General features: G+C 45.3%; 1 protein-coding gene across 1 annotated transcript in view; it reads right to left on the bottom strand.

Annotated features, from left to right (window-relative positions):
* Positions 1 to 733: 733 nt before the first annotated feature.
* Positions 734 to 26,515, bottom strand: part of LOC123408972 (60S ribosomal protein L27-2-like) — a 46,303-nt gene continuing 20,521 nt past the window's right edge. The window contains exon 2 of the mRNA XM_045101989.1: positions 734 to 921. Within this exon, the coding sequence (XP_044957924.1) occupies positions 734 to 921 (188 nt within the window). The remainder of the gene's footprint in view (positions 922 to 26,515) is intronic.

The raw sequence follows: 26,515 nt of genomic DNA, 5'->3' as shown, positions 1-26,515 counted from the left end.
AATGATGCTATTCGTTGATTATATTGTTTGTCAAACTTTGATCTATATGTTGTCATCAATTACCAAAAAGGGGGAGATTGAAAGCACAACTTCTCCCTAGGTAGTTTTGGTAAATAATAAAAACATATATGTCATTGGACTAATGATTCTATCTAGTATATTTCAGGAGAAGTTCAATGATGATTTGGCTAAGGATTGTCAAGAGACCCCCTGGATGCAAACATATCTACTGTGTTTTTGCATTATGCCTACTACATTCTAACTTTACCGTGGCTTAGTCCCCCGATATAAACCATAGATTCATTAAAATAAGCACATAACACAAAGAAAATAGAATCTATTAAAAATAGAACATTCTGTAAAGATTCAAAATTACTAATATTTCTGTAACTCCAAAAATTCTGAAACAATAGAAACACGTAGGGAATTTGTATATTAATCTTGTGTAAAAAAATAAAACACTTTTGACGTCTCTGTGATTTTTAGGATTTTTTCTACTAGACGCAAAAGTTTGTGTTTTACAGCAGGGTTACAACAACTAATACCCCGCATGATCCTATCGGCTTTGCTTGGTACAAATACTAAATAAAACTTAAAAACACAATTATAACAGTACCATAATTGCGCAAACACTCAAGAACAAAAAACAAAAATGAAAATAAAATTTATTTATTGGGTTGCCTCCCAACAAGCGCTATCATTTTACGCCCCTAGCTAGGCATATAGGATAAATTTAGGTATTGTCATCCTTAGTTTTCATAGATGCATTCTTTTCAGGAGATTTACCAAATATAACTTGAAACACATTATCCATAGAAATTTTAGCATTTTCAAGTTGGCCATCTACGTACCCCCTTTGATTACCGGCAACAATCCGAGAATATTGTTGATTAACATTGTTGACAACTTGTTTGATCATATCTAAAACAGGAATTTCAATTTTAAGATTATCTTCAAAGATCTGATTATCACACACCAAATCTCTCAAAACATAATCACTATTATAGAGAATTTCATCTTCTACCAGCTTTTTACGGTTTATACAATAAAAATCAAAGATTTCCAAAGCTTCCCGTTCTATATGATCAAATTCATCCTTAAGAACAAGGGTAGCTATCTTCTTAGCTTTAGGATCCTTTATAACAGGTAGTTCATAAAACAATCTTTGCAAAGTAGGATGAGTACGGATAAATCTATTCTCAAGTTTCAGAACTAGTGATGACATAGCTTCCGCATAAGTTTTGGTTCTTTTAAGTATAGGAGCATTACCATAAGTCAAAGTCCCAACCCAATTAAAGAATTCCTGGGTAGCTTCTTTTCCCAAAACATTACCTTGTCACAAAACAAAAGTTTTGGCATCCAGATTACGAGGACATCCAATTTTATGAGTCCCGCCATCATCTGTTTCTGCCTCACCAAAATCACTCATGGTTAGAACCAGCAAAAACACAAGAAAACAAGAGATTTGACAAGAAAACAACCAAGGAAAGATGGCAAATAAGAAGGGAATTTTTTTTTCTGAAGTGGGGGAGTGATACGTCTCCAACGTATCTATAATTTTTGATGGTTTCATGCTATTATCTTGTCAAACTTTGCATGTTTTATATGCCTTTTATATTTTTTTTGGGACTAACTTATTAACTCAGTGCCAAGTGCCAGTTCCTGTTTTGCCGTGTTTCTGACCCTTTTCAGAGGAAGATTTGAAACGGAACCCAAAAAGAATAAAATCCCCGAAAAGGTTTTTTCCGAAACAGAAGAAGATCGGGAGACTTGAGAACCAAGGAAGGGGTTCCCAGGGACCCCACAAGCCCCCCAGCCCCTGCCAGGGGGGAGGCCGGGCCTCACGGTCTTGTGGGCCCCCTGGACCTCCTCTGCCCTAGGTTTTGCGCCTATATATTCCATAAAATCCCAGAAAAAATCAGGAGATCATCGAAAATACTTTTTCGCCGCCACAAGCTTCTGTCTCCGGAAGATCCCATCTGGGGCACGTTCTGGTGCCCTGCCGGAGGGGGGATTCGGACACAGAGGGCTTCTTCATCAACACCATGACCTCTCCGATGATGCGTGAGTAGTTCACCATAGACCTACGGGTCCATAGCTAGTAGCTAGATGGCTTCTTCTCTCTCTTGCATCTTCAATACAAAGTTCTCCATGATCTTCATGGAGATCTATCCGATGTAATCTTCTTTTGCGGTGTGTTTGTCGAGATCCTATGAATTGTGGATTTATGATCAGATGATCTATGAATCTTATTTGAGTTTCTTCTGATCTCTCTTATGCATGATTTCATATCCTTGTAATTCTCTTCGACTTGTGGGTCTTGTTTGGCCAACTAGATCTATGATTCTTGCAACGGGAGAAGTGCTTGGTTTTGGGTTCATACCGTGCGGTGACCTCACCCAATGACAGAAGGGGTAGCGAGGCACGCATCGTGTTGTTGCCAACAAGGATAAAAAGATGGGGTTTTCATCATTGGTTTGAGATTATCCCTCTACATCATGTTATCTTGCTTAAGGCGTTACTCTGTTCATCGTGAACTCAATACACTAGATGCATACTGGATAGCGGTCGATGTGTGGAATAATAGTAGTAGATGCAGAAAGTATCGGTCTATTTGTCTCGGACGTGATGCCTATATGTATGATCATTGCCTTAGATATTGTCATGACTTTGCGCAGTTCTATCAATTGCTCGACAGTAATTTGTTCACCCACCGTAATACTTGCTATTTTGAGAGAAGCCTCTAGTGAAAACTATGGCCCCCGGGTCTACTCCACACCATATTTTCAGCTTTACACTTTTACTTCGTTGCACTTTCCGCCTTCAGATCTCACTTTGCAATCAATCTTGAAAGGATTGACAACCCCTTTATAGCGTTGGGTGCAAGCTCTTTTGTGTTTGGCCACGTACTCTGGACTTGACGAGATAATTCTACTGGATTGATACCTTGGTTCTCAAACTCAGGGAAATACTTACTGCTCCTGTGTTGCATCACCCTTTACTCTTCAAGAGAAAAACCAACGCAACTTCAAGAGACGACAGAAGGATTTCTGGCACGATTGCCGGGAAAGGACTTTTGTTGCTGTAGCAGGGAGGGAAAAGGATAGGAAAATGACAAATAATGTAATTGCAAGGAGATGAGATTTGTGTGTAAGAACCTTATCGATCTTGACATTCCTCGCACGTGCGTTGGTTTCCCTCCAAGCTTAATGGGTGATGTAACACAACGACGACAAATATTTCCCTCAATTAAGAAACCAAGGTATCAATCCAGTAGGAAGATCCTCAAGACTATGTAAGCAGCCCATGCACACAAATAGAAAATCCTTGCAGCCCAACGCGTAGAGGGGTTGTCAATCCTTCATGGCTAAAGTAAGGATAGATAGATAGATGCAAATAATATTGATAGAAAATAGAACACATCAAGGTATTTTCGGGTTATTTATAATATATATCTGAAAACAAAACAAGAAATAAAGTAGAAAAGAAAATAGCAAAGTAGAGATTGCAAATAGATGATGTGAAGTAGACTCGAGGGTCGTAGTTTTCACTAGTGGCTTCTCTCGAGAAAAATGGCAAGTGGTGCATACACAAATTACTGTTGGACAATTGATAGAAAAACAAATAATTATGACGATATTCATGGCAATGATCATGTATATAGGCATCACGTCCAAAATAAGTAAACTGACTTCTGCCTCCATATACTTCTATTACTCCACACATTAACCGCTATCCAGCATGCATCTAGTATATTGAGTTCATGGAGAAACGAAGTAATGCCTTAAGAAGGATGACATGATGTAGACAAGATTTACTATTGTAGGAATAGACCTCATCTTTTTATCCTTAATGTTAATGATGCATGCGTGTCATGTATCTTGCTATCACTGAGATTAAGCACCACAAGATCAAACCCAACACAAAGGACCTCTTCCCATTGCAACATAAAATATCAAGTTGGTCAGGGAAAAACCAAATATCGGAGAAGAAATACGAGGCTATCATAATCAATCATGAATAAGTTTTGATAGATCTGATCATAAACTCACAATTCATCCGATCCCAACAAACACACCACAAAAGAAAGAGTTACATCATATGGATCTCCAAGAGACCATTGTATTGAGAAACAAAACGAGAGAGAAAGCCATCTAGCTACTGCCTACGGACCCGTAGGTCTGATATGAACTACCCACAGATCATGGGAGGAACACCAATGGAGATGGTGAACCCCTCCATGATTGTGTTCTTCTCTAGAAAAGGCTCTAGATTGGTTTTCATGGCTTTGGAACTTGCGGCGGCTGAAATGATTCTTCGTCGACTCCCGTAGGGTTTCTGGAATGTTGGAGTACTTATAGAGCTTAGAGACGGTGCAGAAGCTTCCGGAGGGCACCCCTAGACTCTGGTTGCTGCTCAATCTAGGCCCCCAAGTTACCTTCTGGTCCAAAAAAATCTCCAAAACATTTCGTAGCAATTGGACCTCATGTCATATAGATTTTGTGCGAAGGAAAAAAAACAACAAAAAATAGCAATTGGCACTAGACACTATGTCAATATGTTAGTCCCAAAAAATGATATAAAATTATAAAACATTAATATAACAGCATATAAGAATCAAAATTATAGATACGTTGGAGACGTATCAATCCTCGTTGAGGTAACTTAGTGTTTTAGGAAACTCTTCGGGTTCATGCTAATTGGAAGTGGTTGTTAATAAGACTTGATCAACCTTGTTAAGGAATCATTTTCAAGAGGCATGAGGTCGATGAATTCAGTAAACACAAATTTCTGTACCCTCTTTATTTTTCATGCTATTTTTTAGTTAAATACAATAAATACCATGTTTATCCTTTTTCCTGAAATCTCCGTGCAATAAAAAACTGCCCAAAAATAAAGGTACTCCAAATGACCTGAAATTTTCACATGATTTTTTGTGATTATTTGAGAATATTTGGCACTGAAAACATCACATGGGGGTGTCCTAGGTGTCCACTAGACACCACCAGACACGCCGTGGTAGGTAGTGGTCCCCTCGGGGGTCCCCTCACTTACCCCTTCATCTCACTTCGTCACTTACCTCTAGAAAACAAATCCTGGTATCTCTCTCTTGTGTTCATGCTCTCAAGCCCACGGATTTCAATCTCTTTGCTCGAAACTCCATTTTTGAAACTGTTCTGGGGGATTGCTCCTTGGTATGTAACTCCCCCACTCCTCCAATTAGTTTTTTTTTGCTTTAGTGGTTTATCTTAGAAGTAATAATATACTCTAGGTGTTGTTGTTGATGGGCTCGCATGTTGAATTCTTGAAGTTCTAAGTAGTTTGAATGCTCGTTCTAGGCTCTAGGCATCCTTATGAGTAGTTAATATCAATTTTGTGAAGTTTTGATAACTTTTTGTTATGACCCAAAAAATTTCAGGAACTTGTTCTTAGAAAAATGAATCTCTTGAGAAGGAGTTCATGCAAGAAGAATGCCGAGGGGGTTGTTGGTGAATCATCTGTTGCTAGACTCACAACCCCGCGATTGATGGATGTACAACCGTGCGAATGGACACACATCCCCTTCATGGAACGAGCCGGATTCCACCATGAGTTTGCATAATTCATGGAAAATTCTTGGTTGACCAACTTCATCGCATATGAGTGTGACCAGTACCATACCCTCACTAATTCCTTCGTGCAAAATTTCTATTTTCTGAATAGGCATTGTCCACCTTCAGTGTGGTTTAATTTATATGTTGAAACCCACCAAATGCCGCTTACTGAATTCTATTAGATGTGTTCAATTCCCTCTCATGGGGAGTTAAGAGAACCTAAACCTGTCGAATTTGAGTATTTCCTACTCACTTTAACGGTAGGTGAGGGAAGAGGCGTGTCAAAAGCCACTGCCACTGGCCTGGAATTTCCTTTAGTGCATTGCTTTGCTTTATTTGTCATGAAGTGTGTAACTGCTAGGGATCATGGTTGTATACTTAGTGCTCCTAACCTTGTCATTGTACACCGAGGACTCCATAACAATCACACCTTTAATTTGGGGGCTACTGTTGCTCACCGTTTACACACTAACAGATCAAGGGCAAAATTCACGGTGGTATTTATGCCACTCGCTTAGCGAAACGCTTTAACATCACTTTTTTTCATGATGATTATCTTTTACCATGAGTTTATCTAGACCATCAGTCTATGGTGGATCACCATTTTATTGACCAAGATGATTCCTTGGATAACATTCATTATAACTTGGTTTTTAGTGAGGTTACCCGTGATGTTATTCCATTGCCTACGCCTGCCTAGTTTGATTCTATTGCCAGGAATGGATACATGATCATGCCTGAGGACATTATTACCTACCAGAACACTCAGGAAGCGGTTGAGAAGAGCCCCAGGAGTGGGAATCTCTGGTACCACCGCCCAAACACTTCGACATGAGGCCGGTCGGCTACTACGGGTGGTAATTACCAAGCTAGGCCAAAAGCCTAAGCTTAGGGGAGTACGTGTTTCCACTGACTTTACATTCATGCTCACATATTCTAGTTGTCGGTGTTCACACTCTTGCATTGTAGTATCCATGTTAGACTTATTTTCTTGCTTTCTTCTTGTGTGTTTGAAAAACTTGCAAAAAACCCAAAAATATTTCTCTTTTCTTCTTTTGCTTGTTGGGAGCCTTCCCGTATATATAGTTTTTCTCATTTTAGTTTTTCCTCCTTTAATTTGCTTAATTCTAGAAATACTAAAAACTCCAAAAATATTTTTGTGTGTTTCTGTGAATTTATTTTCCTTTTATTGAGTTGTACCCAAGGGTATGACCACAATGAAACTGTTGAGCGGCTCTCATATGCATTATTATTGATCTAATAAAGAACCCATATTACTTTATCTTCTCCTCTTGAATAAAATGTTATAGATTCTAGCTTAGTCCATGACACTCTTGCACTATTATTATTTTCATATCATTCGGTCGTGCAAGTGAAAGGCAATAATGACGACATTTGATGAAGTGACTATGGCAGAGAGAAGCAGGTATGAACTCAACTTGTTTTTTTGTTTTTGTAAATATGTTTAGACTAGTATCCATGATTTAGCATATTATGGCCATAATGTTTGCAATGAAAATTTGAGATTATAGTTGTTCAAGCCATGCTTAAGTAGCTAGGAGTTGATACTGATTTATCTTGTATGTCAACATGCATTAAAATGGTTGTGATGTAGTACGATGATATGGTATCCTCCTCGCAATGTTCACGCATGTAGTTGAATCAAAACCAACATAGCCTCCATGATATTTATGTTCACGATGTTTACATCCTACTCATTCTAGTAGGCAACGATAATTATTCTTACGCATGTTCGTGACCGTCTTCGCTCTCTAGCTGGTCACTTCCCAACCTATTTGCTAGACTTCGTCCGTACTAAGCGGGAATACTGCTTTTGCATCAAAATCCTTGAAACAAAGTTATTCTAGATGAGTCCACTATATCTACCTATATGCGGTATTACCCTGTCGTTCCGAGTAAATTTGCATGTGCCACCTCTAATATTTCCAATGAACTTTTCCTTTGTGTGGCTGGACCGCTCATGGAGTGTCACGGGCGGTCCGTATCTTCCATGCTAAGCGGGTTATTCTCATGATGAGTGTTTATTGACTCATCCTTGCACGAGATGGGCTAGTAACGAGGGACTCCCAACCCCAAAATCATAGATCGCAAATAATTAAACATAACTCCCCCTAGATTGTTGTTGGTATGGACAGTAGTCTTGGAGTGTCTTTGTTGGTGGAGGGGGAGTAAACCTTTACTTTTACCGCTTGGGAACTGCTGCTAATTCATTTAGCATGGAAGACACCGATAAATCTTGGTTTTAACATTGACAGGAAGGGTGTACCTCCCAAAATAATTTATCTCTGATTTTTGCCATGAGCTCTGGCACCACTTCAAATCCTCATTTCCCTCTGCGAAGGGACTTTCTGTTTACTTTCATGGTATTTCATTTTTTCTTTGAGTCATCACCTTCTCAAATAAGTACCAGACCTCAGAGCACTCGTTTCATCCTCATGCTTTGTGTATAGTTAAACGTTCTTTGCAGCATGATTTGATCTCCTCTACCATGAATTACAATGTCTAGTCGCTGCTTGAACTTTGGAGGTGTTGTGCATTTATGTTTTTCGATTACACAAAGGGCTAGCGAGAACCAGTGTTGTCATATTATATCATGATTGTTTTAACAAAGTGTTGGCATTTGAGTTATTTTATTATTGCTTGCTAGTTGATTATGACATTGATATGAGCTAATATAGTTTCTAAGGGTTATTGCCGATACGATTAGTCATGATTTATGCGGAAAACCTAGGTGTTCTCTAAGCATGTATATGTAAACAAGAACAGAAGAGTTTGTAAAAGTTTTTCTTTTTCAGTTTTAGTTTATCAAGTGAATTGCTTGAGGACAAGCAATGTGTTAAGCTTGGGGTAGTTGATACATCTCCATCGTATCTACTTTTCCTAATGCTTTTGCTCTTGTTTTGGACTCTAATTTGCATGATTTGAATGAAACTAACCAGGACTGACGTTGTTTTTAGTAGAACTACCATGGTGTTGTTTTTATGGAGAAATAAAAGTTCTCGGAATGGAATGAAACTTTTTTGAGATTTTTTTACGAAATAAAAGAAAAATATTGGACCCAAGACCCACTGGAGGGGAGGTCCAGGCGCCCACTATGCACCAGGGCGCACCACCCACCCCCCATGGGGCGGCCTGGTGGGTAGTGGGGCCCATGGGGCAAGTCTGACCCTAACTCCAGCACTATAAAATCCTATTTTCAGAGGAAAAAATAAGAGAGGAAGTCTCATCTCGTTTGACGATACGGAGCCTCCACCACCTCCTATTCCTCATCGGGAGGCCAAATCTGGAGTCCGTTTGGGGGCTCCGGAGAGGTGAATGTTCGGTCTTTGTCATCACCAACCCTCCTCGTCGCCAATTCCATGATGCTCTCCACCGGGAGTGAGTAGTTCCTTTATAGGCTTGCTAGTCGGTGAAGAGTTGGATGAGATTCATCATGTAACGAGTTAGTTTTCTTAGGGCTTGATCTCTAGTATCCACTATGTTCAGAGATGATGTTGCTATGACTTTGCCATGCTTAATGCTTATCATTAGGGCCCGAGTGCCATGATTTCACATGAGAACCATTTATGTTTTCACCATTATATCTATGTTCTTGATCTGCTCTTGCAAGTCATATGCACCTACTACGTGTTAGGATCCACATACCCCAAGGTGACAATAATTGGGATTCTTTCTCGTGAGTACTGTAGTATGAGGATTTCATGTTTTCACTATGTGTTAATGCTTTTTTTCGGTTCTCTGTTAAAAGGAGGCCTTAATATCCCTTAGTTTCCTTATGGACCTCGCTGCCACGGGAGGGTAGGACAAAATATGTCATGCAAGTCTTTTCCATAAGCACGTATGACTATTTACGGAATACATGCCTACAGTATATCGATGAACCGGAGCTAGTTCTGTGTCGACTTTGTTATGGATGATACATGATGAATATTATCTAGCAATATCATCGATCCAGTGCCTATGAGTTTTTCATATATTGTTCTTGCTAAGTTACTACTATTGCTATTGCTGTTAGAACTGCTACAAAACTGCTATCACTGTTACCGTTACACGTACTACTGTTACCACTTCTATCAAAACTTTCATATTATTGTGCTACTAATTATTGTGTTGTAGATACTAAATCTCCAAGTGTGATTGAACTGATAACTCAGCTGCTAATACCTGCAAATATTCTTTGGCTCCCCTTGTGTCAAATCTATAAATTTGTGTTGAATACTCTACCCTCGAAAACTATTACGCTCCCATATACTTGTGGGTTATCATGGATATATAAACAACATGTCCCTAGTGAGCCTCTACTAGACTAGCTCATTGATAAAAGATGGTTAATTTTTCCTAACCATAGATATGAGTTGATATTTGATAATGGGATCATATCATTAGGAGAATTATGTGATGGACAAGACCCAAACGTAAGCATAGCATTTGATCGTATCACTTAGTTTATTGCTACTGCTTTCTTCATGTCAAGTATCGGTTCCTAAGACCATGAGATCATGGAACTCCATGACGCTCGAGGAATTTCTTGTGTGCATCAAACGTGACTTCATAAATCGGTGATCATAAAGGTACTCTACAGGTATCTCCGAGGGTGCGTGTTGGGTTGGCATGGATTGAGATTGGGTACTCTACAGGCACCTCCATGAACTGCTACAGGTAACTCGTAGGCACTACATAAGGGTTTAGGGTTTTAGTGCTAACCTATTAGAGCATGAAGAAAAGAGATAACTTAAAACTCTGAAGAAGCACATAGTTGCTATTGTATATACTCTTGATGATCTTAGTGGCATCAGTCTGACTCCATGTCAGCATAAGATAAATATGGAAACACATGCTAAGAATTTCATTATCATCAATGTTGTTTAAATCCTAAGATGAAGCAAGTGGTAAGAACTCACATACTAAAGTTTATGGATGCACGTATAATTTATCCAATTGCCACAAATCACGAAACAAACTTGGATTTTTTTCAATTTTGCATGCATTTGGAAAATATTCATGAATACACAAATGTTCGCAAGATTGAGAATATTTATGAATTTTAAAAGAAATATTCATGAATCATCAATAAATAGTTAGACGATTCATAAAATTCACTAAACTAAAAAATGTTCACGATTTTAACCTTTATCAATTCAACATAATCTTGAATTTTAAAATGTTCATGGATATAAAAGAAAACAAATGAATAATAATAAAGAAGTTAATATAAAAAATTGAACCTTGTAAAGAATAAAGAAACAAAGAGTAAAATAAATAAATAAGTCAAGGGCATTGAAGCTTCCGAAAATCGTGTGAGAAGCTTCCTGAAAACGACTCATTCCTTCCGACAACTGCTCCCCGGTGCGCCTAATTGGATGGTCAAGTTGGGACCCCTGTGTGCTGCGTCCACTCATACCTAACGCAATAAGCGATACTTAGCATTTGTGCTTAATTGTTATCGTCGAAATAGTTAAAAGTGCAGCTGCACTTTTTGGTTGAAGGGAGCGCTGATACGTCTCCATCATATCTACTTTTCCAAACTCTTTTGCCCTTGTTTTGGACTCTATTTTCCATGATTTGAATGGAACTAACCTGGACTGACACTTAATTCAGCAGAATTGCCTTGGTGTTATTTTTGTGCAGAAATCAAAGTTCTCCAAACGTCCTGAAAATTTACGGGATGAAGTTTTGGAAAATATGAAAAATATCTGCGTCAAGTTCCACCTCAGGGGGTGGGCCAGTGGCCCACAAGCCCTTGCTCCGCCACCACCCCCTGGTGGCGGTGGGCAGGCTTGTGGGGCCCACACGGCTCTGCCGCCCCAATCTCAGGTCTAGAAGATCCCTTTCGTCCCAGAAACAATAAAAAAGAGGTTTTCGTCGCGTTTGCGATACGGAGGCGCCGCCACCACCTGTTCTTCATCTGGAGGGAAGATCTGGAGTCCGTCTTGGGCTCCGGAGAGGGGAAATCGTCGCCATCGTCATCATCAACCTTCTTCCCTCTCCAATTCCATGAAGCTCTTCGTTGTTCCTGAGTAATCTATTCGTAGGCTCGCTGGGTGGTGATGAGTAGGATGGGATCTATCATGTAATCGAGTAAGTTTTGATGGGGATTGATCCCTAGTATCCACTATGTTCTGAGATTGATGTTGCTACTACTTTGCCATGCTTAATGCTTGTCACTAGGGCCCGAGTGCCATGATTTCAGATCTGAAATTATTATGTTGTCACCAATATATGTGTGTTTTAGATCCGATCTTGCAAGTTGTAGTTACCTACTATGTGTTATGATCCGGCAACCCCGGAGTGACAATAACCGAAACCACTCCCGGTGATGACCATAGTTTTAGGAGTTAATGTGTTCACCAAATGCTAATGCGTTGGTTTGGTTCTTTATTAAAAGGAGAACCTTAATATCCCGTAGTTTCCTTTTGGACCCCGCTGCCACGGGACGGATGGACAATAGATGTCATGCAAGTTCTTTTCCCTAAGCACGTATAACGACACACGGAATGCATGCCTACATCACATTGATGAACGGGAGCTAGCCACATATCTCTCCGTGTTATAACTGTTGCATGATGAATATCATCCAAACAAATCACTGACCCATTGCCTACGAGTTTGTCCTACTGCTGTTACTTGTCTTGCTCTGCTGCTGCTGCTACTACTGTTGCTACTGCTATTACTTGTCTTGCTCTGCTGCTGCTGCTACTACTGTTGCTACTGCTGTTACTTGTTTTGCTCTGCTACTGCTACTGTTGCTATTACTGTCGCTTGCTACTGTTGCTACTTGCTACTGCTGTCACTACTGTTGTTCCTTTCCACTGCTGCTACCTGCTACAATTTTGGTTCACTGGCCGTTGACGGGAACTGACAACTTGCGTCAACGCGGCAACGGAGGTGCCATTGATACAATCTTTAGGAATAGTCTGCCATCAACAGATCGTTTCTGACACTGTTGTTATCATATTACTTTGTTGTTACTACTGTGCTTGCAAATACTAATCTTTTAGGTGTGGTTGAATCTGACAAATTCAGCTGCTAATACTCGAGAGTATTCTCTCACCTCCTATAGGCGATCAACAAATTTGGGTCGAATACTCTACGCTCGAAAACTGCTGCGAACCCACGCACTGGTGGGCCATCAACAACATTCTTCTAGTTCCGTTGCCGGGGAGTGCAAACAACATTCTTCTGGTACTGTTGCAAGGGAAGGTTTGTTGTCATCAGCATTCGTCTAGCATTCGCCAGACATTGCAATCAACATTTTTCTGGCGCCGTTGCCGGGAGGTATTGCTATATTCTCTGAGTCACTTGGGATTTATATCTGCTGATCACTATGAAGAATCTGAAGGATCCGAAGACCAAAGTCTTGCCCTCAACTATGAGGGGAGGTAAGGAATTGCCATCTGGCTCTGCACTTGATTCACCTTCAGTTATGAGTAAGTTTGCGACATCTCCTCCTGCTAGAAATCTTGATATGTCGCCTATGCTAGATGATGCTCGTGATACTACTGCTAGAGATACTATGCTTGATACTATGCCTGATGATACTATGATTGATACTATGCCTGATACTGCTAGAGATGCTATGCTTGATACTATGCCTGATACTGCTAGAGATGCTATGCTTGATACTGCTTTGCCTGATGATGCTAGAGATGCTATTTTGCCTGATGATGCTATGCTTGATACTGCTAGAGATACTCCTTTGCCTGATGTTCCATTAGGAGTGTTCCTTGATGCTCATATTGCTAGAGTTACTGCCAATGCTCGTGATGCTTCTGAAACTGCTGATACTATTGAGATAGGACCTGCTTTTGCTCCTGCTAGATCTAGCTCTCCTAGATATGAATTGCCTGATATACCTAAGGGTTGCGTTATGGAGGGAGAGATAGTTGTGGATTTTCTTGCGTGTAAGGATGGCTATGATGCTGAGAAATTACTTCTCAAGTGGAAGGAAAAATCTCGGGAAGCTAGGATGAAAAATGACCCGAAGTTTGCCACTTCACCTATCTTTGTCATCGATAAGGATTATGAATTCTCTGTCGACCCTCACTACTGGAAAAACATAATTTGCCGACAGCTTTACGCTTTGCCGTCAGCAATTTCATGGGGCTGACGGCAAAGAGACTTTGCCCTCAGCCAAAATAGATGCTGACGGCATAGGAGGGGCTGACGACAAAGAAAATCTCTGTCGTCCGCTTTATCTAAGCCGGTAGCCAGCTGACGGCAAAGGACAAAAAAGCTGTCGGCATAGGAAGGCTGACGGCATAGGGGGCTAACCCGGTCGCCGCCTCGACCAGTGCTTAACGGGGGCCGTCTTTGCCGACATCCAGCTGAGGGCAAAGACTAACGGCTGTCTTTGCCGACAGCTGGCTGAGGGCAAAGACTAACGCCTTATCCCCCCCGTGCCACGACCTCTTCTCTCTCTCGCGTACCTCTCCCACCCTGCTCTCCCGACCCGCCCTGCGCCGCCCCGCGCCGCCCCTGCTCGCCGGCGCCGCCCCGCGCCCGCCCCGCCCCGCCCTGCGCCGCCCCTCGCCCGCCCCGCCCTGCGCCGCCCCGCGCCGCCCCGCCCCGCCGCCGCCCCGCGCCAGCCGTCGGTGGACTCGCCGGTGAGCTCCTGCTCCCCCTTTTTTTTGTTTTTTTTGTTTATTTTTTCTATGTTAGGGCCTCTTAGATCTTATGAAACGTTTGGAATGGAAGCTTTAGTTAGCATTAGTTAGTATTAGCTTTAGTTAGATTTTTATTTAGATTTAGTTAGCAATACATGTTAGTACATGTAAGTATTAGTATTAGTTAGTATTAGTTAGCATTAGTCAGTATTAGCTTTATTTAGATTTTTAGTTAGATTTAGTTAGCAATACGTGTTAGTTCATGTAAGTATTAGTATTAGTTAGCATTAGTTAGTATTAGCTTTAGTTAGATTTTTTGTTAGATTTAGTTAGCAATACATGTTAGTACATGTAAGTATTAGTATTAGTTAGCATTAGTTAATATTATCTTTAGTTAGATTTTCAGTTAGATTTAGTTAGCAATACATGTTAGTACATGTAAGTATTAGTATTAGTTAGCATTAGTTAGTATTAGCTTTAGTTATATTTTTAGTTAGATTTAGTTAGCAATACATGTTAGTACATGTAAGTATGAGTATTAGTTAGCATTAGTTAGTATTAGCTTTAGTTAGTATTAGTTAGCATTAGTTAGTATTAGTTAGCATTAGTTAGTATTAGTTAGCATTAGTTAGTATTAGTTAGCATTAGTTAGTATTAGCTAGTAAGTGCAATAGAAAGAAAATAATAAGAAGAAAAGAAATAGAAGAGTAACAAAACTTGAATAATAAATTACTAATAATAGATGTTAGTATTAGTTAGCTTAATTACCGCGAGTGCGTATTTGTGTTGATTGAGTGCATTTAAATGTGCAGTAGCTTCTCTGCGAGGGATTGGTTTTCGACGACCTCCCCTGCATTCGAAAGTGAGCACATTTGTTAACTCCTCCTCCACCCCCTTTATTTTGCTCTGTTCCGGCGATCGTGCTGATGACACTATCTAGCTAGGTATTTTTAGTATTAAAATGCAAAGGTGTTGCGTAACTAATATACGTCTCCCGTTCGAAAGGGTTCCTGTCATAAATATGCATGCATTTGCATATTTATAACGGTGATTCTTTCGAATTGTCCAACGTTATCCATGGACAGCCCGTGTATGTGTAGATTGGGTCGTTTCCCACGCTTTGCTCCGGATCCCATGCAGAGTTTCGACAGCTCCTCCTTGTTGTTCTTCGGGTACACATCCTCTCGGTTAGTTGCCGAGATGTGTATCAGGAGAACAGCGGGGAGGTGCTGCCGAAATTTTGCGTTGGGTCGGGAGCAGAGCAGTGGGAAATGACCCAATCTACACATACTCGGGTGGGATTAGGACCCATCTTTACCTAGTACCTGGTAGGTGTGCATGCCGTGCATCCCAATGTATTAACCATGATTAAAAAATGGCCATAATTAATTTAACATACTTGATGAATTGATAATTTATATTGTTTTATATGTGGATACTATGTAGCTAGCTTGCCAGAATGACTGATCGTGAATGGATGTACACCGGTCACCATAGTCAGAGAGATATGACCTATGAATGGTTGAGCAAAACCTATGAATTCGTGGAAATGACATTTTCTAAAGGCCAGCCAAAAACATGGTGCGCCTGCACTAAGTGCAAGACTTATTCGCAACAGACAAAGAATGTAATGGGTAAACACCTGCAGATGCGTGGTTTTACTCCCGGCTATACCTTGTGGACATTTCATGGTGAGTCGGCCCAACGTAATAGAGACGAGGTGTTGCGTTGGCGCACCGATGATCATGGTACAGGGATTGAAGACATGGTGAATGACTTTGATGATGCTCGGAACAAGGACGAAGAGATGGAGGAATCTGCGAAAGCCTTCAATGCCATGTTGGAGTCTTCAAAACGTCCTCTTCACGAGCACAGTAAGATTTCTTAGCTAGATGCCATTGCACAAGTAATGGCTCGCAAAGCCCAGTTCAACATTGGAATAGATCTGTTTGACTCAGTGATGACCCTATTTGGGCGCTTTCTACCAGAAGGTCATATTATGCCTTCAAACCTATATGAGTCAGACAAAATCCTTAGTGCACTCAAGATGCCGTATGAGCAGATACATGCTTGTGAGAAGGGATGTGCCTTATTTAGGAAAGAGTATGCGGACGAAACATATTGTCCATTTTGCAAGTCCTCCAGATATGTTGAGGTAGAAAACGGTGAAGGTGAGAAGAAGCAGAGCAAAATCCCCGTGAGTGTCCTACGGTATCTGCCGATCCTACCAAGACTTCAACGACTTTACGTGCTCGAAGAAACAGCAAAACAGATGACATGGCACAAACATGGAATTAGGAAAGAATTAGATGAACACGGAGTTCCGATGTTGGTGCACCTTTCAGATGGTGATGCATGGAAGGCATTCGATAGTATACATAAGGAAAAAGCTAAAGAACCAAGGAATTGTCGAATCGCCATCAGCCTCGATGGGTTCAATCCTTTTGGTATGACGGCTACCCAATATAGTTGCTGGCCTGTATTTGTCATTCCCCTCAATATTCCACCATCGTCCATTGTTGGGGATATTGCCTATTAAGTGACCCGCCGAATATGGGCCGGGTTACTTATAAGGCGATTCATCCTTTAGGGCTAGTTGGGCCTCAGCCTGGGCGGTTCAAAGTCGCAGGATGGTTATGATTTATGGAAGGTCTCCGGGCTTTGCAAGTCGGCGACTTAGAGACCGTGGTGGTCACGATTTGTAAAGGGGAAGGGACTCTTGTAAACCCTAAGGCTTCGACCTATATATAAAGGCGAGTCTGGAGGGGGAGAAGAGGGTTAGAAAATCATCGAGTGCTAGGTTTAGGCGAGTTACGCCTTCCTTGTAATCGAATCCATATCAATACACACAAAAGCAGGACGTAGGCTATTAGCTCCTCTCGAGGGGCCGAACCTGGGTAAATCGCCGTGTCTCTCCCGCTTAACCCCTTTGAGTCGCTACCAAGGTGCGATGGCTCCAGTATCAAGTCCTTTCACGAGGACATCTGCCGTGACAAAACCACGACAGTTGGCGCCCACCGTGGGGCCTACGCACGGTGGAGTTGAGTTCTCAAAGGGAGCCCTACCAGGGTTTGGGAGTTATGCGGTAGCGCTCATGACTTGGAGCCAACGCGGCATAGCCTACATCGACAACCGGCGATGGGGACCTGAAGCAAATTCTCTTGAATCAGGCTACAGGGTCCCCTTCGGCAAGATCAACGTCTTCATCGGCATGATCGGGACATCTGTTCCTGAGCCGGATATCTCCTCCGACATCGTCGAGCCGGCCAGGTACGTTCATCCAGTCATAACACAGAATCTGACCCACCCGGTCTTTGTGGGGTTCACGCAGGGGTCGGAGGGGCCAGAGCACGTGGCCGCTCAGGAGGTTACCCCCATCAACTCTGACGACGAATCATCCATGGGCGATTCAGATTCCATCCAGTCCCTCCACGGAGACGGTCTCAGTGGCTTGTCATTGGCCATGGATCCGGAAATCCTCGATCGAACCCGCCGCCAGATCGCCATCTACATGGCCGGGGCGACTCAACCCGCACAGAACCCCGCCGGAGGCGATGGGACCGGCGGGACATCCAGAAGTGCGTCAGCAGTCCTGGTGAATTTAGCGGCGGAAATCACAAGACTAATATCAACCCCCCTCACGCCAGAGAACCAAGCATAGATAAACGCAGAGTTAGCAAAGCTGAGGGAGGCGGTGGCAAAGGCCCATCAGGATGCTGAGACGGAGTCCGCCAGGATGGAAACTCGACAATCCCACATTACGGCCGAAAGGATGCGATTGAACACCGTCAACTGGCGGCTTGAAAGACAGCAGCGCGCGTCCGACGCCGTCCATCAGCGGAGACACCAGGGACGCCTGCCCCATGATCTCAATCCGACTCGCCTGTTCGATACTCCCCAAACACCCGGGATGGGAGCCGCCCCAGCAGGAGGGCTGGGCCGCCCTCCTAACCCGCCGATTCAGCCGACTGAGGGTCAAATTCCTCGTTTTCGTACCCCTCGAGGTCACTTCTCTAACCCGGTGGACAACGTGCTTGCCGCAACTCGCCATCTGGAGTCTCTTCCGATCCACGGCAACACCCCAGCTGAGATCGAAGCAAGGAACGCCATCGAGATGTTGAAAACGGCGGTGGTCCAAAACGCGCAGTTCTCAAACAGCCCTGAGCGATTGCACTCCACCCCCCAGGCGAGCTATACCAGGAGTAGGTCGGAGGATCAGCCAGCCGTAAACAGTGCCCCGCGACACTTCCCGTAGGACAACCCACCCGAGTGGAACCCGCCGGGCAGAGGTCCACCCAACATTCAGAGGCCCAGACTCCTCCCGCGGGACCGGAGGGCGAGTTGGGGTGCCCTGCTTGTCCCTGGCCCTTCAAAACGAAAGAATGCCCAAGGATTTCAAAGGACCAAGAAAGGTGCCCAATTACACGCCAGATCTCGAACCAACATCTTGGATCGAGGGCTATGAGATCGCCATGGACATGCTCGACGTAAACGAGGCGGTTTGCGCCAGATATTTCACCATGATGCTCGAGGGATCGGCGCACACTTGGTTGAAAAACTTACCCCCCAATTCCATCCAGTCCTGGGCCGAGCTGAAGGAGCATTTCATCAAAAACTTCCGGGGAACCTGCAAACGGCCGATGACGATCGTCGACTTGCAACACTGCGTACAACGCCCGGATGAGTCGGCGCACCATTGGTCGCGGCGAGTCACGGAAATTATCCACTCATCGGATGGCATCACAACAGCGATAGCTGTGCTTATCCTCGAGCACAACTGCCACTACGAGCCGCTGGTCCAGAAATTGGGGCGACTCAAACGGAAAGTTCAGGATATGGGCGAGCTGATGGATACCCTCACTAGGTACGCCGAGGCCGATGATACCAAGGATCCCGGCGAGGATGGTAAGGGTAACTCGCCCAAGAAGGGCGATTCAACCAAAAACCACACCCGCCTCCAAGGCCGCAACCGTCACAACCAGGGGACCAACGGCAAGCGTAGGCCACATGAGGAGCCCTCGGATCTGGTTGCCAACACCAACGCCAATGACGGCAAAAAGAAGAATCGAGGCTTCAGTGGGAAAAGACCGCGTAACTACGAAGAGCTACTCAAAGGCCCTTGCCCGCACCACGCCACGGCCGACGGCCCGGCGGGCCACTCTTGGGAGAACTGCTTCGTGATGCGAGAATTTCGGGCCGAGGCAATCAAGAAGAGCCAAAGCGAAGATCTGAACCGTCGCCAGGACCAACTCGCCGCGCCCAACCAAAGGCACAACCCCTTCGGCGGTTTTCCCGAACAAGAGGCACAGGGAGGCCCGCAGCCAGGCGGCGGCCAGTACCCGGTGCACCACCAACGGCGGTACAACCCGCCGGGAGTTTTCCAGCAGCCGCCCCATAGGGGGCTCCGCAGGACCAGGATGACCATGGGGGCTTCCGCAACAATCCTAAATAGCTAAGTAATGGGCAGTATCATGTTTTCACCACTAATGCTTGCAGGCGTGATAAAAAAGGTACATCACGGGGCGTACAGCGTAATTGAGCCGGCAGTTCCCAGATATCTCCACTGGTCCGAACAGACCATAACATGGAGCAGAGAGGATCACCCGCCGAGAATAGATAACCCGGGCGACCTGGCATTGGTCTTGGCTCCCCAAGTGGGGGGCTACACTCTATCGAAAGTACTAATGGATGGCGGCAGCAGCATTAATATCCTATACTTCGACACCTTCCGGAGGATGAATCTATTAGAGAAAGACTTGATGCCTTCAACCACGGTCTTCCACGGCATCGTCCCGGGAAAATCGGCTTATCCCATAGGCCGGGTCAGGCTCTCAGTAGCGTTTGGAACTGCGCAGAATTACAGGTCGGAGTCTCTGGTCTTCGAGGTGGTCAAACTAAAAAGCCCTTACCATGCGCTGTTCGGGCGACCGGCTTACGCTCGCTTCATGGCCCGCCCGTGCTACGTCTACCTCAAGCTCAAAATGCCTGGTCCTAAAGGGCCCATCACGATTGACGGAGATAGAAGAATTGCAAAGGAGTGTGAGGAAGGAGACGCGGCCTATGCGGAAGTCGCCTCGCGGCGGAAGAGCTCAAAAACCACTGGGCCAATGTTGACCTGGTAGACATGTCACCGCTCAAGAAGCCGACTACAGATTCTGAGTCGCCCCTCAAGTTCAAACCAACGGATGACACAAAGACAGTCGACTTCGTCCCTGGCGATTCATCCAAGCAGTTTACCATTGGAACGGGTCTGGACCCCAAATAGGAAAGCGCGCTCATCGAATTCATCCGTGAGAATCGGGACATCTTCGCATGGAAGCCCTCTGACATGCCGGGTGTACCGAGAGAATTCGCTGAGCACCATCTTAATATTGACCCAAAATGCAAACCTGTCCAACAATACCTTCGCAGGTTTAACGAGGAGCGACAGAAGGCGATTGGAGAGGAAGTCGCCCGTCTTTTAGCCGCCGGGTTCATCGTGGAAGTCTTTCACCCCAAATGGCTAGCTAACCCGGTGTTAGTACTCAAGAAGAATGGCACGTTCCGTATGTGTATTTACTATACGGACCTCAACAGAGCTTGTCCCAAGGATCCTTTCGCTCTTCCCCGCATCGACCAAATCATTGACTCGGTGGCGGGATGCGAACGATTGTGCTTTTTGGATGCCTATTCAGGTTATCATCAGATCAAAATGGCTGTGGAAGATCAGGAGAAGACCGCCTTCATAACCCCCTTCGGGGCCTTTTGCTATGTGTCCATGCCGTTCGGGCTCAAGAGCGCAGGGGCGACTTACCAACGCTGCATCCAGAATTGTCTTCATAGCCAAATTGGCCGCAACGTCCATGCCTATGTTGACGACATTGTGATCAAGACCCGCCGGGAGGAGACACTTCTGGAAGACCTTAAGGAAACCTTTGATAACTTACGGGTATATCAGATGAAGCTATATCCTACCAAGTGCGTTTTCGGCGTACCTGCGGGAAAACTACTGGGTTTCTTGGTATCGGAGCGCGGCATCGAGGCTAACCCGGACAAAATTGAAGTGGTTACTTCCCTCGGCAAGCCGTCGAATGTTAATCAAGTTCAGCGATTGGCGGGTCGTATTGCGGCTCTCAGTCGTTTCGTGAGCCACCTCGGAGAAAAGGCGATTCCTCTTTATCAATTGGTGAGAAAGTCCGACCGATTCGTGTGGACATAGGAGGCTGACGAGGCATTTCAGGCCTTGAAACATCAATTGGTTAACCCGCCGGTCCTGGCGGCCCCGACTGAAAAGGAGCCTATGCTCCTGTATATCGCCGCAAATTCCAAAGCGGTCAGCGTAGCTGTGGTCGTCGAAAGGAAGGAGGAAGGAAAGGAATACCCGGTGCAACGCCCGGTGTACTTTATCAGTGAGGTGTTAACTCTTTCCAAACAGCGATACCCACATTGGCAAAAACTGGTCTATGGGGTGTTCATGGCGAGTCGAAAGCTTAATAATTATTTCCAGGAACATCCGATCACCGTGGTCAGTTCCGCGCCCCTCGGTGACGTCATCCAAAACCGCGAGGCAACAGGGCGAATCACCAAATGGGCAATAGAACTTGGGTCACATCACATACAGTATACCCCCCGCACGGCCATCAAGTCCCAGGCACTAGTTGATTTCGTCAATGACTGGACGGAGCTTCAGGCCCCGGAAGATCGGCCTGACCTTACCTATTGGACTATTTATTTTGATGGATCCAGGCAGTTGGAGGGCTCGGGGGCGTGTGTGGTGTTGATATCCCCTCAAGGAGATAAGTTCTGCTACGTCCTCCGGCTCATGTTCCGTTGCACAAATAATGCGGCAGAGTATGAAGCTCTGCTTCACGGTTTGCGACTGGCAAAAGAGATGAACCTAACCCGAGTCAGATGCTTTGGGGATTCAGATTTGGTGGCGCAACAGGTTTCGGGCACCTGGGACTCTCGAGATCCTATGATGGCGGCTTACAGGCGAGCTGTATCTGACGTGGCGGGCTATTTTCATGGGTACCAGGTTGATCATGTTGATCGGCGACTCAACGAAGCAGCTGATGCCCTCTCGCGACTCGGCTCACAGAGAAAACCGGTCCCCCCTAATGTTTTCTTGGATGTCCTGCATAAACCGTCTGTGACTGTACCCACGGAGGAGGAATTGGCGATACCAGATCCCGAGTCTCAGCTTGTGGCGGCTCTCCATGTCGCTCCGGATTGGGCTCTTCCTTATCTAGCTTATCTTGCTTGTGGCGAGTTACCCACTGACGAAGTTTTGGCTCGCCAGATTGTTCGGCGTAGCAAGTCCATGGTGGTCATTGATGGCGAGCTATATAAGCGAAGTACTTCAGGGGTCTTTCAGCGGTGCGTTTCTTCCGAGGAAGGATGCATAATCCTAAATGACATCCATTCTGGAGACTGCGGACATCACGCCGGGTCACGTTCTTTGGTATCAAAAGCCTTTCGACACGGTTTCTTCTGGTTGACGGCCCACGCAGATGCAGAAGATATAGTACGGCGGTGTGAGGGATGCCAACGATATGGGAGACAGGCTCATGTGCCGGCTCAAGAATTGAGGATGATCCCCATTACTTGGCCTTTCGCGGTCTGGGGGCTAGACATGGTCGGTCCCTTTAAGATGTCCTCCAACAAGAAAACTCACTTATTGGTGGCGGTTGATAAATTCACTAAATCGATTGAGGCGGAACCTGTTGGGGCTTGCGATGCGGAGACTGCGGTCAAATTTCTGAAGAAGCTGATTTTCCATTTTGGATATCCACACAGTATCATCACGGACAATGGTACTAACTTGTCCCAAGGAGCGATGCTGGATTTCTGTTGCCGTGAACATATCCGGCTTGATATATCTGCAGTTGCTCACCCGCAGTCAAACGGGCAGGCCGAGCGGGCGAATCAGGAAGTCTTGCGAGGGATCAAACCTCGGCTCATAAGTCCCCTGGAAAGAACTCCAGGATTTTGGGTGGAGGAGTTACCTTCGGTATTATGGAGCATCCGGACCACCCCGAATCGGTCCACGGGGTTCACCCCCTTCTTTTTGGTCTATGGAGCAGAAGCCGTCCTCCCTACCGACATAAGGCATGATTCTCTTAGAGTCGCCGCATATGTGGAGCGAGGCAACGAGCTGGCGCGTCAGGATTCCTTGGATGCCTTGGAAGAGGCGCGTGACTTAGCGGCGGCTCGTTCAGCTATCTATCAGCAAGATCTGCAGCGTTATCATAGTCGCCGGGTTAAGAGTCGGGCTTTTCAGGAGGGCGACTTGGTACTTCGTCTGATACAAGATCGGGCAGGCATGCACAAGTTCTCGCCCCCTTGGGAAGGGCCTTTCGTCGTCAGCAAGAACCTCCGCAATGGCTCTTACTACCTGATGGATCTTCGGCCTGATCGACCGACTACGGAGGCTGAGTCAACTCGCCCTTGGAATATTGCCCATTTGCGGCCTTACTACACTTGAGTTCTTAAAACTCCATGCTTTGTAAGTTTTTCAGTTTCATTATGAAATAATATAATGTTTCCCTGACTTGGGGGCTTCTTCTTCAAAAAAGTGCAATTTCATGTCATCCTGTTGCGACCTTATGAGCCGACAGAACATGCATTTAGGGTGGGTGCACGAGCTTTCTGACGCGCCTCCCCCTATCGCGACCGTATGAGCCGACGAAACCTACATTAAGGGTGGGTGCACGAGCTTTTTGACTCGCCTCCCCCTGTCGCGACCGTATGAGCCGACGAAACCTGCATTAAGGGTGGGTGCACAAGCTTTTTGACTCGCCTCCCCCTGTCGCGACCGTATGAGCCGACGAAACCTGCATTAAGGGTGGGTGCACGAGCTTTTTGACTCACCTCCCCCTGTCGCGACCGTATGAGCCGACGAAACCTGCATTAAGGGTGGGTGCACGAGCTTTCTGAATCGCCTCCCCCTGTCGCGACCGTATGAGCCGACGGAACCTGCATTAAGGGTGGGTGCACGAGCTTTCTGACTCGCCTCCCCCTGTCGCGACCGTATGAGCCGACGAAACCTGCATTAAGGGTGGGTGCACGAGCTTTCTGACTCGCCTCCCCCTGTCGCGACCGTATGAGCCGACGAAACCTGCATTAAGGGTGGGTGCACGAGCTTTCTGACACGCCTCCCCCTGTCGCGACCGTATGAGCAGACGAAACCTACATTAAGGGTGGGTGCACGAGCTTTCTGACTCGCCTCCCCCTGTCGCGACCGTATGAGCCGATGAAACCTGCATTAAGGGTGGGTGCACAAGCTTTCTGACTCGCCTCCCCCTGTCGCGACCGTATGAGCCGACGAAACCTGCATTAAGGGTGGGTGCACGAGCTTTCTGACTCGCCTCCCCCTGTCGCGACCGTATGAGCCGACGAAACCTGCATTAAGGGTGGGTGCACGAGCTTTCTGACTCGCCTCCCCCTGTCGCGACCGTATGAGCCGACGAAACCTGCATTAAGGGTGGGTGCACAAGCTTTCTGACTCGCCTCCCCCTGTCGCGACCGTATGACCCGACGAAACCTGCATTTAGGGTGGGTGCACGAGCTTTTTGACTCGCCTCCCCCTATCGCGACCGTATGAGCCGACGAAACCTGCATTTAGGGTGGGTGCACGAAGCTTTCTGACTCGCCTCCCCGTGTCGTGACCTTATGAGCCGGCATATTACTCGTGTTATGATTTGATCTTGGAGATTTTGATCCTTACTGCATATTCGTTGAAACTATTTGTAGTTCTTTTTTTTTCACGGATAATGTGTTCAAGGTTTCATCCATGGCGGATTAAGCATTGCAGAAGATTCGTATAAGGATTAACAAAATATTTCAAAACCGCCTCAAAAGCGGTATAAGGGTTTTTCTTGCAGAAAATGTCATCGAAAGACAGTACTGACTATTACATGGCTCGTGGGCCAAATTCAAGAAAAGTCTACTTCCCTAAATCCTGGCGCGAGCTTTGACCGGCTTCGATTTGTAAGTCGCCCAAAACCCAATTGCACTTGGACAAAGAAGCAAAATCATCTTCATCGGTCAAGATGGATGCCAGGTCTGCTTCCCAGTCGAAGGGGTTCTTGGGTCGCCGAGGGATTAGGTTGGTCACCACAAAGGTTGGCGGGCTGATTTTCTTATTCTTACCATCGTAAGCCGCCTGGTATTTTGTTAAGTCAAGGCTGGCGGCGAGTTGAGTTGCGGCCAGCCGAGAGTCTTTGACAACCTTCTGGTACTCTTCTTCGACAAACTCCGAGCCGTCATCTTTAAGCTGAGGGAAGCCGGCAGCTACTTCTTCCAAATTAATTTCCGGAGCGTACGCCAAGCAGCGACTCAGAGCCGTCAGGACACCCTTCCGGGCGGCTGACCGGGTTAACTCGCCGATCTGGGGAGGAAGTGTGGATAGATATCCAAGCACCTTCTTGATAGAAGTGATGGGCTCTTTTGCACCTATTACGGCCTTGACGGTCAGCACACTGCCTGTGTACAGCTGTTCAGTCAGCGTATAGATCGCCTTCAGCATCAACACGCAGTCATCCTGCAGATTGGCGACTCTCGAGCCTGGGATTTGATAACCGGTAAGTTAACATTAAGGAATTTCCCCAAGGAAGGGGATAAGGTTGGAGAGTTAGGTAAAGTTTACCAAAGATGGCTTGTGTCATGTTGGAGATATGGCGCTTTAAGCCGGATAGCTCCTGTTGGACAGTCGCCAGCTTTGCTTCTGCTTTTTCGGCTCTCTTCAAAGCCGCGCTTTGGTCAGCCTGAGTTCTTTCTAACTCGGCTTTGAGCTTTTCCAGTTCAACCAGAGCCAACTTATATTTGTCATCCGACTGAGTTCGGGCATCTTGTTGATCAGCCAAGTTTCTCCTTAAGTCGCCCAGGGCCAGTTCGGTCTGGGCAAGGCTTTCCTGTTCAAAATTTAAAACAAGGGCAAGTCTCATCAATATTGCAAGGCAATACCCCTGACACTTGGGGGCTAATGTATAATTCTCAAGAAAAATTATACGGAAAACAAGACCCTGGTCATCCTTTACCTGATGAGCCGGCCCATTGGGGGTTAATGGAGATAGTATAGAGTATAAAAGTTTACCTCATGCTTGTTATTTAACATCTTTAGCAGATTCTTTTCCATCTCGTAACTCGCTTCCAGGCGACTTGCAAAGCCAGAACAGAGTTCTTTAAACTCCAGACTTGCATAGTCAGAAAGTTTCGCCGTGGAAGGCCCAGACTCGGGAATTGATGGAGAAGGGGATGCTATATGGTTGGAGAGGATTGTTGTTGCCGGCATGGAGAAACCAGAACCAGTAATGACTA

Source organism: Hordeum vulgare, chromosome 7H (genome assembly GCF_904849725.1).
Source record: "Hordeum vulgare subsp. vulgare chromosome 7H, MorexV3_pseudomolecules_assembly, whole genome shotgun sequence".
In the NCBI taxonomy this organism is placed as follows: domain Eukaryota; kingdom Viridiplantae; phylum Streptophyta; class Magnoliopsida; order Poales; family Poaceae; genus Hordeum; species Hordeum vulgare.
This window is presented reverse-complemented; position numbering and strand designations above follow the sequence as displayed.